Below are 12,517 nucleotides of genomic sequence, written 5' to 3' on the forward strand. Positions count from 1 at the left end.
AAACAAATTTATTATTTTTTTTACATATATATTAACATATACTAATACACAGATAGGTAAAATCAAAGACAACATTTTTTTAAGTGTCCCTGCAGTCAAATTTCAGGGAAAAGACAAAATAACAAAAAAAAAAAAGAAAAAGGACAATCACAGATTTGAAGAATCAAACAAATGATGCAAAACCAACAGAGTAGCAATCAATCATGTAAAAGAAAGCTGGATATGTTTGTACCTCCACATGTTAACTATAAGTTATAAAATAGAAACAAACAAGTGGGAAAGTCAGGACATGCTTCATACAAGATGGATTAAGTGCTAGGTAATCTAATATCTGGAATATTCCATTTTCTGTGAGAATGACAGCTGTATTTTAAAGTAATGTACAGGGTGGGCCATTTATATGGACACACCTTAACATAATGGGAATCCATTCCAATTATGTTAAGGTGTATCCATATAAATGGCCCACCCTGTATTTGTTCCTGCTTTACATCTCCTTCATACTTCTTCTGATGGCTTCTTTCAAATTGTCATCTGTAAAAAAAAAAAAAAAATGAAGCTTTAAATACCTCTTTTGGCAACAGTTGCAGACATTACTACTCCTCATAATACCCAAGGCAATCTTCAAAACAGCACTTTTGTTATTGGCAAAATGCATTATAAATATGCTGTTTAGCTAAATTAATGCCACACGGGGCTGATTCTCGTTGCTGCATTTTTGCCCCTATGCTAGCATAGGCTTACTTCCTCTCCTGCACCTGGAACCATTGCATTGGCCAAGGTGCAGGCACACGTGGTAGAGTTTGGCAGGAAACGCATGAAATCCGATGCGCATGCTTGCACCCAGGCTGACAATGGTTCCATGTGCAGACAAGAAAGAAGGCTGATGTCAATGTAGGCCCCGATTCCTGGCTGGCGTTTTTTTTACCGTGTGCCTTAGTAGTACTTCACAAAAAGAGATAGTCTGGACATTTTTTTTTATAATTATTACATTTTAAACATTACTTGTTTACATGGACACGATATAAATAGTATTACAGGTAAAATAAATATGTTTTGTTTTTCGGTTCTTTAATAGACATCATTTCCCCCACTGGATTTAGGTCTGCCATATTGGTCGGGAAATAAGTATATACAAATCCAACAAACCTTCATCCAATCCTGTAACTTCCACTTCTGTTTTATCATTTGCATCTGTAGAAATGGTGAAAAGCAAAATGTAAAATATAATATGAATATATGGGATGGAAGATCGTTCCTCGTTTTATTACTAGCAGTTATTGACACTAAAAAGATATGTTACATACTCTTTTAACACTACACTTTTATTGTTTTTGCTATTATTAATACTCTCTAGCACTTTGTCTGCTATTAAGGAAAATATGACAAACCAGCTAAGCACACTCCTTTAAGGCCTTATAGGCTTATACAGTCTATGCTATAATTTTGTAATTCTATTTTATGCTTATCAGTATAAAACTATTCTGGTAGTTTCATGTATAGGCAATAAGCCTGCTCCAGCTTTGCCCCTGCCTGATTCGTCTACCATTTATAAACTATACACCTATATACAATTACTCCTACCCATATAAACAGATTCTCAAATATATTGTGCTGTGCCGAAGTAGGAATAAATTACAACCTTGAATCAGATTAACATTTAACAGAACATTGTATTCAGATTTTGGAAAGCATGTTGATGTAATGCCTAGCTTAATGCCTCCTTTCAATGAAGGAGTAGAATCTATACTAAGAGAAAACAAATTTCAGGATAGTGTCAGTCCTAACTGTTGTAATTTGATCAGCCAGAAGTGTCTTATGCTTCTCATATAGCACAATTAAAAAGATCATTAAAAAAAATGGTTAGGGATCCCTGCTATAGGGAATAGAATGACCTATGGTGGGCATATTGGGGAAAGATCCACTCATCTGGTTACGTTGCTAAACAAGCGGATCTTTCAGTGTATGGCCACCTTTACTCTTTCAACTGGTCTTCATTTTATAGTTTTTGAATTATTTGCTTATTATTCTGTAATGGACCTAATATATTCATCATACAATTCTTTGCTGCGTTGCTAGAGTAACTGGAAGCCCTGGGGCCAAACGACCGGATTATGTAGGCGGCAATGGGGCATTCGGTTCGGGGACCGCATCAACGAGCCGATGCGGTCCCCGATCCGACTGGATTTTCTAACCTGGCCAATTTCAGGCCAGATATCGGTCGGCCAGCCCGCTCGTTTCTGCCCCTACACGGGCAGATAAGCTGCCGAGTCGGTCCAAGGGACCGATATCGGCAGCTTCTATCGGCCCATGTATGGGGGCCTTTAGAATACCGTTGCCTATATCATGCTAAAAGATAAAGGTATAGTGTGTGTTCAGATTGTAAAAAATCCTTTTGTTTGTGCCTGTAATCAAAAAGGTAATGTTCTTAGTAAAATATTTTTTTTTCTTTTTTTTTTTTAGTGAAATTTTGTATGCTACATGTGAAGCAAATAAAAAGTTAGCTGAGTACACAAGCACAGCACACACTACCCCCCCCCCCCGCCACCTGACCCCACACTAAACAAAGCACAGACTAGATATTTATTTCATCTTTCTACACCAGTTAATATTATCTGGGTTCAAACACTCTCACTGGCAGCGTACCTTGTGTTGAATCGCATATGCTGTTTAGAAGTGCATACATCATGTCTCCTTCTAAATTGTGAGGATTTAGAATGTGAGCAGAGCGGTGAGTTTTCTTAAACTGGCTCTCTAGTTCCAGAAAGCCTTTATCACCAGAGAGTATGGTGAAAGGAATTTGCTTTGGAAGCTTCTCATCTAAACGTCCTGCCTGAAATAAAATTCACAGAATTTAACACTTCATAATATTTAGCTATTATTTAGCTATTTATGCACTGCTTTTAACAGTCTGGATGGAATAGTCTAGTAAATGTCCTGCAGGCATATATATATATCGAACTAATATGTTTCTAATCTTTATCTGGGGTGTTTTGCTAGATTTGATTTATTTGCTATATGGGGAATAATGTCTGATTACCTAAGTAACTATACCTTTATGCAATGTATGACTGTCATGATATATCACAGAATGGGTGTGCTTGCTTCCTTGTAGGTGTGACGCGTTGGTTTGCGTCTCGTCTCCAAGGGACCTGGTACGTCACTTCCGTGTGCTTATTTATACACGGAACTTGCAACGGATGTATACTACAGAGTTTTGAACAGTCACGGTAATACGCTTGAGAAAGGGATATGGTATTCCCGAAACGTCGCGTGCTGACTGTTATTGTAATGGACAAAGTTTTACACGGATGTTTTTCGTATTTGGATCGTGTTTAATCTGAGCTTCAATAAAAGCATTTGGAGTGCGACTCGGTTGGAATACACACATATATATATATATATATATATATATATATACACATACATTATACATATATACATATATATATATATATATATATAATGTCTTACAAAAACTTCAATAGCACCATCTTGCTATACAGATTATTCTGTCAGCACTTTCCTCCAGATGAGTGCTCTCTCCCATTATAGAGCATTCATTTCTAGTATCTAAAGTGCAATTAATAAATTATGGAAAAAAGAAACCATGTTTTACACTTACATGCATGCATATGGCAAAATCAGATGCATCCTTTCTATGACCACAGTGGGGATGAAGGAAGAACGAACCAGTGTTGGAAAGGTAGTTGAAGACTTTGCAATTCACTGGGCGTTTCCAGTTGTTCTTACCACCTACAAACATACAATTACACAAAGCAATTACGTTATTTTTCTTATATATATTTATTGAATAACAGCTATACGGTGTGTGTAAAAAGAAAGCAAATTAATCTATATTTATTTAGGGCTAACACAGATTAAACATAATTCTGTCCCCTGTCCCAGTTGAGCAATCTAAGGTTATAATGAACACAATTGTTAAACTAAGAATCACTAATGCATTTAGACCTTTCACGGGGGGGGGGGTGATAAAACCCTTTTGCCCCTTTCAGCTTAGGGATATCTTGGTGGTCTAACAACCAACAACCTTTTAGTAACAGGGTAGAGAATGGCACAGTCCTCATACAGACTGACGTACAAATGTAAATAGAACTGCAGTTCACTAGATAATCACACTACCCTCAAGCCCACCTCTGAAATTTGCCAGGGTCTGAGTAATAAACTGGTAAACTGTATGAAAATAAAAAAAAGATACATCATCACAATCACATTATTCATGTTTTGTTAAAATCATACAGTTTACACAGAATGTAGATCTTTAGTAATTTAAGTCTAATATTGCTTATGTGCCAAATTTGCATATCACTTAAGCCATAAAATTTTGCCTCCGTGGTTTTGTTAGAGAAGTAAATACACAAGTAATATGAAGTGGTAAGCTCCCCATTACCATGAAAGCCCCAGACAAATGTTCCCTCATTAAGGAATCCTGGCAAATGTGAGAACAACTGCCCCCAGTTGTCCAAATCAACAAATACAATGTGTGTCATGGTACGGAGAAAATCCAAGTCAGGCAACTCATCTGATTCTTCTCCTAGGGCAAAATAAAAACATGTCACAGTTAGAACAATGTTGTCATCTAAAGTCTTTATGCTTACATAATCTATAATGTATTATCTATTAAACAATGACTGAAAAGAAGTTCTGAAAAAACCAAGTGGCACCAAATGCCAACAGATACAAACTGCATTGCGCTTACAATTAATACAGGTATAGGACCCGTTATCCAAAATACTCTGGACCAAGGGTATTCCGGATAAGGGGTCTTTCCGTAATTTGGATCTTCATACCTTAAGTCTACTAAAAAATCAATAAAACATTAAATAAACCCAATATGACTGTTCTGCCCCCAATAGGGATTAATTATATCTTAGTTGGGATCAAATACAAGGCACCGTTTTATTTTTACAGAGAAAAGGGAAATCAGTTTTAAAAATCTGATTTGATTAAAATGGAGTCTGTGGGAGACAGGCTTTCCGTAATTCGGAGCTTTCTGGATATTGGGTTTCCGGATAACGGATCCCATACCTGTAATACATTTAAGACTTTTATAAATATCTCACAGAATCTCATGTAGAGTATTTCTGGAATTTCATTATTAAGTGTTGTATACAGCAAGATGTAAGGCTGATGCCACACGTGGCGTTTTTACTCTGTGTATTTTCTCAGCCTAAAAATGGCATACAAGCCACACAGCCCCTGACTATGGCGTTTTTCAGCCTGGTACTGGTGACGTAGCAAATCCCGTTTCCATGGTGCTAATAGTGCGAAATAGTAAAAAACGCTGCGTATTTCCGCTTGGTCTGGCAGCTGCCTGTGTGTATACATAGGAATAGCTTGCTGTGCAAATACTGGCGTATTTCAGCAAACGCTTGAAAAATCCGTGCTGAGGCGTTTTCTAGAGTATTTACGCTTTATGTGGTTTGCTTTGAGTCTTTTCAAGTTATTTCTATGGATGATGATATAGTGCGTTTTTCAGCCGCCAAGAGAATTAGAAAATACCCAGCGTAAAAACGCCACGTGTGGCATCAGCCTAAAATGCTGTTACCCTAAAACACTACTACGTTCAGGCATCTATCCACAAATTGCCTAGGAAACCCACTCCTTCTAGGATAAGAACAGAGGTGTTACTTGCTTTGGTGTTTGATAACCCTAGCTGCTCTGTATCCATATTGTTTCCCAAAAACAATTAAGATACAACCCCCATGTAAATATGTATATGCAGCTAACCTGTTTGCAATAGTTACACAACTGTTTGTACTGTTGTGTAGTCTTATCCTTAGCCTTATCCTAGCAACATTTGCTATATTTCATGCATCCTGGATTACTAATAAGGTATAAATAGATTTTGCTCCATACACTCCCTACAAGCCATTGTTGCCGGTGGATAGGCATTACGAAGCAGTTAGACAAAATTGGTCTTTCTGGCCCTATATAAATTTGCAGAATAATGCATATTCCCTGTGAACTGCAGACAGGGGCCAGCATAACCTTACTACTTTCTTTGACTTATAAATAAAGCCTTTACTGTTCTTCAAAGGATACATATGGTGTCAATAACAAGTTTGTGTCACTGCATTATATAACTCAAAAACAAGATGGAATGTAATTTTAAAAGTTGTCTTTGTGCTACTAGCAATTTCCCAAAAACCCATTCATATACTTTTTGCTGGGTGTAAAAAAGCATGCAACTCAGAGAATTGCATAAAGGTAGAACTGTGACAAAGTGATTGGCTAGCTCCTTCATCAGTCTGTCTGGGAATGGACTGTTGAAGAACATTCTCATCTGTATGGAAATGAAGGTGTTATTTAATACAGTACTTTTTAGCCAAGATTGAAATTAGGAAATATATATTATTCATTATTGCTAAATAATGAGTGTGAATGGAAAATAAATGAATAGCAATATGCCTCCTTTAATGGAGGCCTGACACTAGAACTGTCTAGACTTTTAAATAACTTTACATTTTCTGAATAAAAAAAAAAAACAAAAAAAAGGAAAACGGACGGATTCACACAAAATACCTATATCCATTTTCTCTGATTTGGCGTCTTCTTCTGGCTTTTTGATTTTAGCAGCATGGACTACAGACTGCGAATCTTCCATTTTAGTAGCATTTGTAGAACAGCTATACTGAGTCTTGCCAAGCCGTCTGCGTGCAAGGGGGGTTACAGATTGGCTATGTTGAGCACCTGCTCCACTGGCCTTAAATTCAAAAACCTCCTTTGGTAAATCTGGGGATGCAAAATGTTTAATGTTGGGTTTTTGAAGGAAGCAGTGTTTATCATGATAGTGCTGCAGAGCCCTTTCTGTATCTTGAAATGATTTGGAACAGCAGCTGCACTTTACACCAATATCAAGAACAAGTGACTGCTGGCTTTTAGCGCAACCATGGATCTTTAAGGTTTCGTATGTTTGCCCAGTAGCTGAACAGTTTTTGCAGCTGTACCAAAGACTTCCTTTTTGTAGCAGTCGTGCCAAGCAGAGACGGCGTTCTTCCTCCCTCTTTGCTTTGCTTGGGAAATTTTCTAAACAACCACAGGTTAAGCGGTTCTCATCTGGCTTAGCAATGGAAAGCGGCTGCTCCTCATTCTTTATAAGAGACTGCATTTGTTCTGGCACAAATCCATATTCCGAACTATGCAAACCATTATAGTGCCCACGGAAGTCCTTTTCATCTTCAAAGTAAAGATCACAAAGCCCACAAATGTATTTCATGTTTATCTCCCCGTCATGCTGATGCTGACTATGTCGGAAAAGTGTTTCTATTTTGTGAAATCGGCTTTTGCAAATATCACATGAGAATTTGTGAAACTGATGAATACTTATATTATTACAGTGTTGCTTAACACTATCTTCAGAATCAAACATCTCTTCGCAAATGTGGCATTGCCAGTGTCCAGCAGTAGTTGCTGTGTTTGTAGGAGAAGGTTCCGAAGCAACCAGATTGGATGGACTAGGTCTTTGTGTTGATGCGGAAGGTTCATCCTCCCATGTTTCCTGCTCAAAATAGTATGAGTGACCTTTGTGACATTCACATACATGCGCCATCATATTCTCAATTCTCAGCAGCTCAATACGACAGTCTTGGCACCAATAGATAAAATTGTTTAAATGAGCTCCTCCATGGAACCGGCTCATGTGCAACCGAATAACACTCAAATCATTAGCCACCTTACTACAAACCAAACATTTGTGACAAATGCCATTAGACAACATGATGTGTTTCTCAGCATCTTCCTCGGTTGAAAACTTCTGCAGGCATTCACAAAACCATGCTGTCACAATGATACCCAGATCTCTTGTCTGTATTTTCCTCTTTGCAGGAGAACCTCTCATGGTGTTTTTTCCTTCATTTACAAATAAATCTGTACTGGATAGATCATTGTCATTTAAAGCCCTTTTAAGCATATTAGGTTTAAATCTTGCATTACTTGCTGATAAGCACAGGTCAGATGGAGTTTTGATCCCTTCATGGGTGTAACAAAATGCCATAATTGATTCGTTCAGGCTTGTTATTAATTTGGCTTTGTGGTTGCTTCTCTGGGCATGCTCAGCAATGTCTGTGTCACTTTTTAACATCTTCCTACATGACAGACAGTAGGCTTTAGCTAGAAACACTGTCATAACCTCAGCGATTGTTTTCTCTGAAGAAACCATGGGATGTGCATTAGGACACCGTGTTCTGTAAGAATGAAGAGAGAAAAAAAATTTTACACTTAAAATGTTGCTGTCACTGTAATAATATTTTTGTAAAAGAACACGCACATATTCCAGTTTCACTTAAAGGAGAATGAAAGGTAAAATCTAAGTAAGCTTTATTAGAAAGGTCTATGTAAATACAGACATAAACACCTGCTGCTCTGAGTCTTTTGTGAAAAGAGACACCACATATCTTTCCTTCTATTCTGTACACATGATCCAGGAAACAGCACTGCTTGTTCAGTTTGCTCCTCTCTCTCCCCCCTCTCCTTCCCTCCCTCTCTGCTGTAATCTGAGCTGAGAGCACAGAGATGCAGCTTCTCAAGCAGAATCCTGCACTGAAATCTGTTTTTCAAAGAGACACATTTTTTTATATTTCATTTTGAAATTTCACGTGGGCTTAGCCCACAACCATGTGACTTGTGCTCTGATTAACTTCAGTCACACTTTGCTGCTGAGCTGCAATTTGGAATGGTATCACCCCCCCTTCCTCCCCTCCCCCCCAGCAGCCGATCAGAACAATGGGAGGGTAGCAAGATAGCAGCTCCCAGTAGAGATCAGAATAGCACTCAATAGTAAGAAATCCAAGTCCAGCTTGGGACTCCTCCAGTTACATAGGAGTAGGAGAAACGCCTACACACCAATAGTACAACTAAAAAAAAACATTTGTTGGTTCAAGAATGAAATTTTAAATGGTGTAAATTAGAAATAAAAAGTACTCCATGTTTACTCAGGTATGGTAAAGCAGAATAAATATAGTGTTCTAGCTTACACTATTGTGGCTAATCTATTAGCAATCAAATGTCTATTTCCTTCTCCTTTAACTCTATTAACAAAGAAAAAAAATATTTGTACACTGCAGGAGAAACCTATTAAATACTTGCACTGCAGTACTGTAAATAACTATGATCTGAACTCCTACTCTCCTCTCACTCATATATTCTTACTACGTTCTACATTCATTTTAACCTTATTAAGTTTATCCCTTTCACTGCCATCCCCTTTGGAGCTTCTGGAACTTCTTTTGCCAAACAGTATGCGCTCTTTCACTTTAGGGGCCTTTCCTTGGAGGAGGGGAAAACTTAGTTTCTCCAGGAAAACAACATTGTTTTTTTCAGGCCAATCTAAGCTTTCAAAATATGCTAGAATTTGTTTGTAATTCTAATTCTGTAACAACATATAGGCTTGTAAATATCTGAAAATTTGAAACAAATATTCTCCATAATATAAACACATATATCAGAAACAAATGATTTTATGCCTGTAAATGCAACTGGATTTGGAAAGCCCCATGTTTTCTGAATGTGCCAATACCAAATATATATAGTTTTATGGAGATCTCACTTGTATAGGTCAAAAACTCTCAGTAGTACAATATACATACAGTGGTGTGAAAAACTATTTGCCCCCTTCCTGATTTCTTATTCTTTTGCATGTTTGTCACACTTAAATGTTTCTGCTCATCAAAAACCGTTAACTATTAGTCAAAGATAACATAATTGAACACAAAATGCAGTTTTTAAATTAAGTTTTACGTTATTAAGGGAGAAAAAAAACTCCAAATCTACATGGCCCTGTGTGAAAAAGTGATTGCCCCCCTTGTTAAAAAATAACTTAACTGTGGTTTATCACACCTGAGTTCAATTTCTGTAGTCACCCCCAGGCCTGATTACTGCCACACCTGTTTCAATCAAGAAATCACTTAAATAGGAGCTACCTGACACAGAGAAGTAGCCCAAAAGCACCTCAAAAGCTAGACATCATGCCAAGATCCAAAGAAATTCAGGAACAAATGAGAACAAAAGTAATTGAGATCTATCAGTCTGGTAAAGGTTATAAAGCCATTTCTAAAGCTTTGGGACTCCAGCGAACCACAGTGAGAGCCATTATCCACAAATGGCAAAAACATGGAACAGTGGTGAACCTTCCCAGGAGTGGCCGGCCGACCAAAATTACCCCAAGAGCGCAGAGACAACTCATCCGAGAGGCCACAAAAGACCCCAGGACAACATCTAAAGAACTGCAGGCCTCACTTGCCTCAATTAAGGTCAGTGTTCATGACTCCACCATAAGAAAGAGACTGGGCAAAAACGGCCTGCATGGCAGATTTCCAAGGCGCAAACCACTTTTAAGCAAAAAGAACATTATGGCTCTTCTCAATTTTGCTAAAAAACATCTCAATGATTGCCAAGACTTTTGGGAAAATACCTTGTGGACCGACAAGACAAAAGTTGAACTTTTTGGAAGGTGCGTGTCCCGTTACATCTGGCATAAAAGTAACACAGCATTTCAGAAAAAGAACATCATACCAACAGTAAAATATGGTGGTGGTAGTGTGATGGTCTGGGGTTGTTTTGCTGCTTCAGGACCTGGAAGGCTTGCTGTGATAGATGGAACCCTGAATTCTACTGTCTACCAAAAAATCCTGAAGGAGAATGTCCGGCCATCTGTTCGTCAACTCAAGCTGAAGCGATCTTGGGTGCTGCAGCAGGACAATGACCCAAAACACACCAGCAAATCCACCTCTGAATGGCTGAAGAAAAACAAAATGAAGACTTTGGAGTGGCCTAGTCAAAGTCCTGACCTGAATCCTATTGAGATGTTGTGGCATGACCTTAAAAAGGCGGTTCATGCTAGAAAACCCTCAAATAAAGCTGAATTACAACAATTCTGCAAAGACGAGTGGGCCAAAATTCCTCCAGAGCGCTGTAAAAGACTCGTTGCAAGTTATCGCAAACGCTTGATTGCAGTTATTGCTGCTAAGGGTTGCCCAACCAGTTATTAGGTTCAGGGGGCAATTACTTTTTCACACAGGGCCATGTAGGTTTGGATTTTTTTTCTCCCTAAATAATAAAAACCCTCATTTAAAAACTGCATTTTGTGTTTACTTGTGTTATCTTTGACTAATAGTTAAATGTGTTTGATGATCAGAAACATTTTGTGTGACAAACATGCAAAAGAATAAGAAATCAGGAAGGGGGCAAATAGTTTTTCACACCACTGTAGATTTAAACCTATACATTTCTGGAATAAACAGATTCTGACAAATACAGAATTGGTAAAACGGTCTGTCTACTACAGCCTACCAAGTTGCAATGCTTTCTAACAGTTATCTTTTTTTTTTTTTTATAAAAATTGTTTTGCTTTTTTTAACAATCGCTTCAAATCTTCCATTCTATAGCATCTTATCTCCTACAGGTCATAAAGTAACCAGATATAACACCTTAAATATGAAAGCCAGGGCTGAACAGTTCGATACCCAATGTGCACAGGATTACATATGTAGGGGATGATACCATGTCATTACAGCTATTGTAAACACATTTACATTATTTTATGTGGGATAAAGCTAAACAAACGTAAGCTCACCCCAGAAAACCATATATTTTTGGAAAGTACACAATTTCCCTGAGTCTAAAATGGGTACCCATGTCTATCTACTACAAAGTATCAAGCCACTAAGCTTTTCTAAAATTGGCGATTTTGATGACATTTCCAAAAATCACCTCAAAGCTTCCATTTTGCAGCATCTTATCTCCTACAACGATCTTGGCTAATAAAGACCTTTCCTGGAAGAACGTAGTACCTAGATTTTTGGCAGAGAAAGGGTAAGGCTGATGTCTCACCAAGCAACCTAAACCACACACTTTAATTAAATCTGTTTTGTCTTCACTTTTAGGCTAATGTCTCATACAGTGAGTCAGTCGCCTGTCATAGATCTCTGCTACCGCATTTTATTCTATTTTGTCTGGGTTCATGACGTTATTCATTTGGTTCTGGTTTCTCCCTTTTCTTAATATAAACTCCTTTTATTCACTCCCAGTCAAAGAATCCATTCACATGATGCATTTACTTCTGCTCCTTCCATATTTTCAACCATTCACTTTAAGAATCCTTCCACCTCTAGCACTCACAGACATCTCTAGCACTCATCCCAGCCTCAATTTCTCTCCCTGACTCTTCTCCTCCGTTAGGAAGCTTTAGCCATTGAATATTACTAGTATCTAATTTGCAGACCACATTCTATTGATTACATTTAGCTTTACCCATCAAAATACAAAATCTAAACAAACATTTATCCTTGTTTCAGCAGCTTGCCAGACCAACTTCAGTAAATGTGTAAGAAATGGGTTCACTCTCCTGTGCATCAGAAAAACATGGACAACTTCCAAGGACAATCCCACCCCTGTTGCACATCTCCGACTGGGACTTACATTAACCCTTTTAGTGCCATGGGACCTAGATTCTACGTCCTGGGTAGCAAAGGACCAAAGTGCCACAGGACGTAGAATC

The 12,517-nt window shown here is 38.0% G+C and overlaps 1 protein-coding gene across 2 annotated transcripts in view; it reads right to left on the reverse strand.

Annotated features, from left to right (window-relative positions):
- Positions 1-12,517, reverse strand: part of znf451 (zinc finger protein 451) — a 37,016-nt gene continuing 24,499 nt past the window's right edge. For both annotated transcript variants that reach the window (XM_031894598.1, XM_031894597.1), the window contains exons 10-15: positions 6,547-8,207; positions 4,412-4,555; positions 3,626-3,756; positions 2,647-2,833; positions 1,150-1,194; positions 1-534 (exon numbers count right to left, since the gene is read on the reverse strand). In XM_031894598.1, the coding sequence (XP_031750458.1) occupies positions 488-534; positions 1,150-1,194; positions 2,647-2,833; positions 3,626-3,756; positions 4,412-4,555; positions 6,547-8,207 (2,215 nt within the window). In that variant the 3' untranslated portion in view covers positions 1-487. The remainder of the gene's footprint in view (positions 535-1,149; positions 1,195-2,646; positions 2,834-3,625; positions 3,757-4,411; positions 4,556-6,546; positions 8,208-12,517) is intronic.

Source organism: Xenopus tropicalis, chromosome 10, assembly GCF_000004195.4.
Source record: "Xenopus tropicalis strain Nigerian chromosome 10, UCB_Xtro_10.0, whole genome shotgun sequence".
NCBI lineage: Eukaryota > Metazoa > Chordata > Amphibia > Anura > Pipidae > Xenopus > Xenopus tropicalis.